This window comes from Protobothrops mucrosquamatus, unplaced genomic scaffold (assembly GCF_001527695.2).
Source record: "Protobothrops mucrosquamatus isolate PMUCROS unplaced genomic scaffold, P.Mucros_1.0 scaffold14392, whole genome shotgun sequence".
Lineage (NCBI taxonomy): Eukaryota > Metazoa > Chordata > Lepidosauria > Squamata > Viperidae > Protobothrops > Protobothrops mucrosquamatus.
Window position 1 is genome coordinate 1 of NW_015400161.1, and position 1,135 is coordinate 1,135.

The 1,135-nt window shown below is 47.8% G+C and overlaps 1 protein-coding gene across 1 annotated transcript; it reads right to left on the reverse strand.

Annotated features, from left to right (window-relative positions):
- Positions 1-7: 7 nt before the first annotated feature.
- Positions 8-805, reverse strand: LOC107301552 (olfactory receptor 1G1-like; the record flags this gene model as incomplete). The annotated part of the gene is made up of 1 exon (XM_015830758.2): positions 8-805. A coding segment is annotated over exon 1 (798 nt), but the record flags the coding sequence as incomplete, so codon positions are not given.
- Between the last annotated feature and the right edge of the window lie 330 nt (positions 806-1,135).

Below are 1,135 nucleotides of genomic sequence, written 5' to 3' on the forward strand. Positions count from 1 at the left end.
CTAGAGAGTAGCCAGCACTGGGCTGGTTGTAGTTCACAAAGGCATTTCCAACAAAGAGTGTTACTACAGCAAGGTGTGAAGCGCAGGTGGAGAAGGCTTTGCGCCTGCCGATCCTGGAGCGGATCTGCAGAATGGAGGACAAAATGTAGAAATAGGACAGGACGATGAGCAGAACAGGGACGAGACCCACCAAGGTGCTCGTGATGTGGGTGGACAACTCATTGACCGAGGTATCACTGCAGGCAATTTTCAGTAATGGAGGAACATCACAGAAGATGTGAGGAACATTGTTGTTTCCACAAAAGTCCAACCTGGAGGCCAGAGCAACGTGGATGGCCGAGTCCAGGAAGCCCCAGAGCCAAATGGCCACAGACAGCTGGACGCACAACTTGCCCCTCATCAGGTGGACATAGTGCAAAGGTTGGCAGATGGCAGCGTAGCGGTCATAGGCCATGATGGCCAGCAGGGCTGGCTCACATCCCGCAAAGCCAATCAGGAAGAAGGCTTGGGCCAGGCATTGGTTGTACGAGATAGTCTGCTCTTGGCGTAGGAAGTTCACCAAGATCTTTGGTACCACCACAGAAGAAAGGCAAACATCCAAGCAGGAGAGCTGGCTGAGGAAGAAGTACATGGGGGTGTGAAGACAGGAATCCAGGAGAATCAGGGTTACGATCATGAGGTTGCCCATCAGCGTGGCCAAATAGACAGCCAGGAATACCAAGAAAAGATGGACCTGGTGACTCAGACGGCTGGAGAAACCAAGGAGGATGAATTCTGTCCCTTGGGTTTTGTTCTGTGAATCCATGAGGAAGGAAAGGGACAGCTGGGAAGAGACAGAAATGCACAGAAGAAGAATGTGAAGAATTAAATTTGAGGGATCCCCTATACCTGAAAATAACCTGCATTAAGGGTCAAATATATACAGGTGGATATTTTGAGACCTTCCTTCCTTCCTTCCTTCCTTCCTTCCTTCCTTCCTCTCTTTTTTACTTCTTCTTCTTCTTCTTCTTCTTCTTCTTCTTCTTCTTCTTCTTCTTCTTCTTCTTCTTCTTCTTCTTCTTCTTCTTCTTCTTCTTCTTCTTCTTCTTCTTCTTCTTCTTCTTCTTCTTCTTCTTCTTCTTCTTCTTCTTCTTCT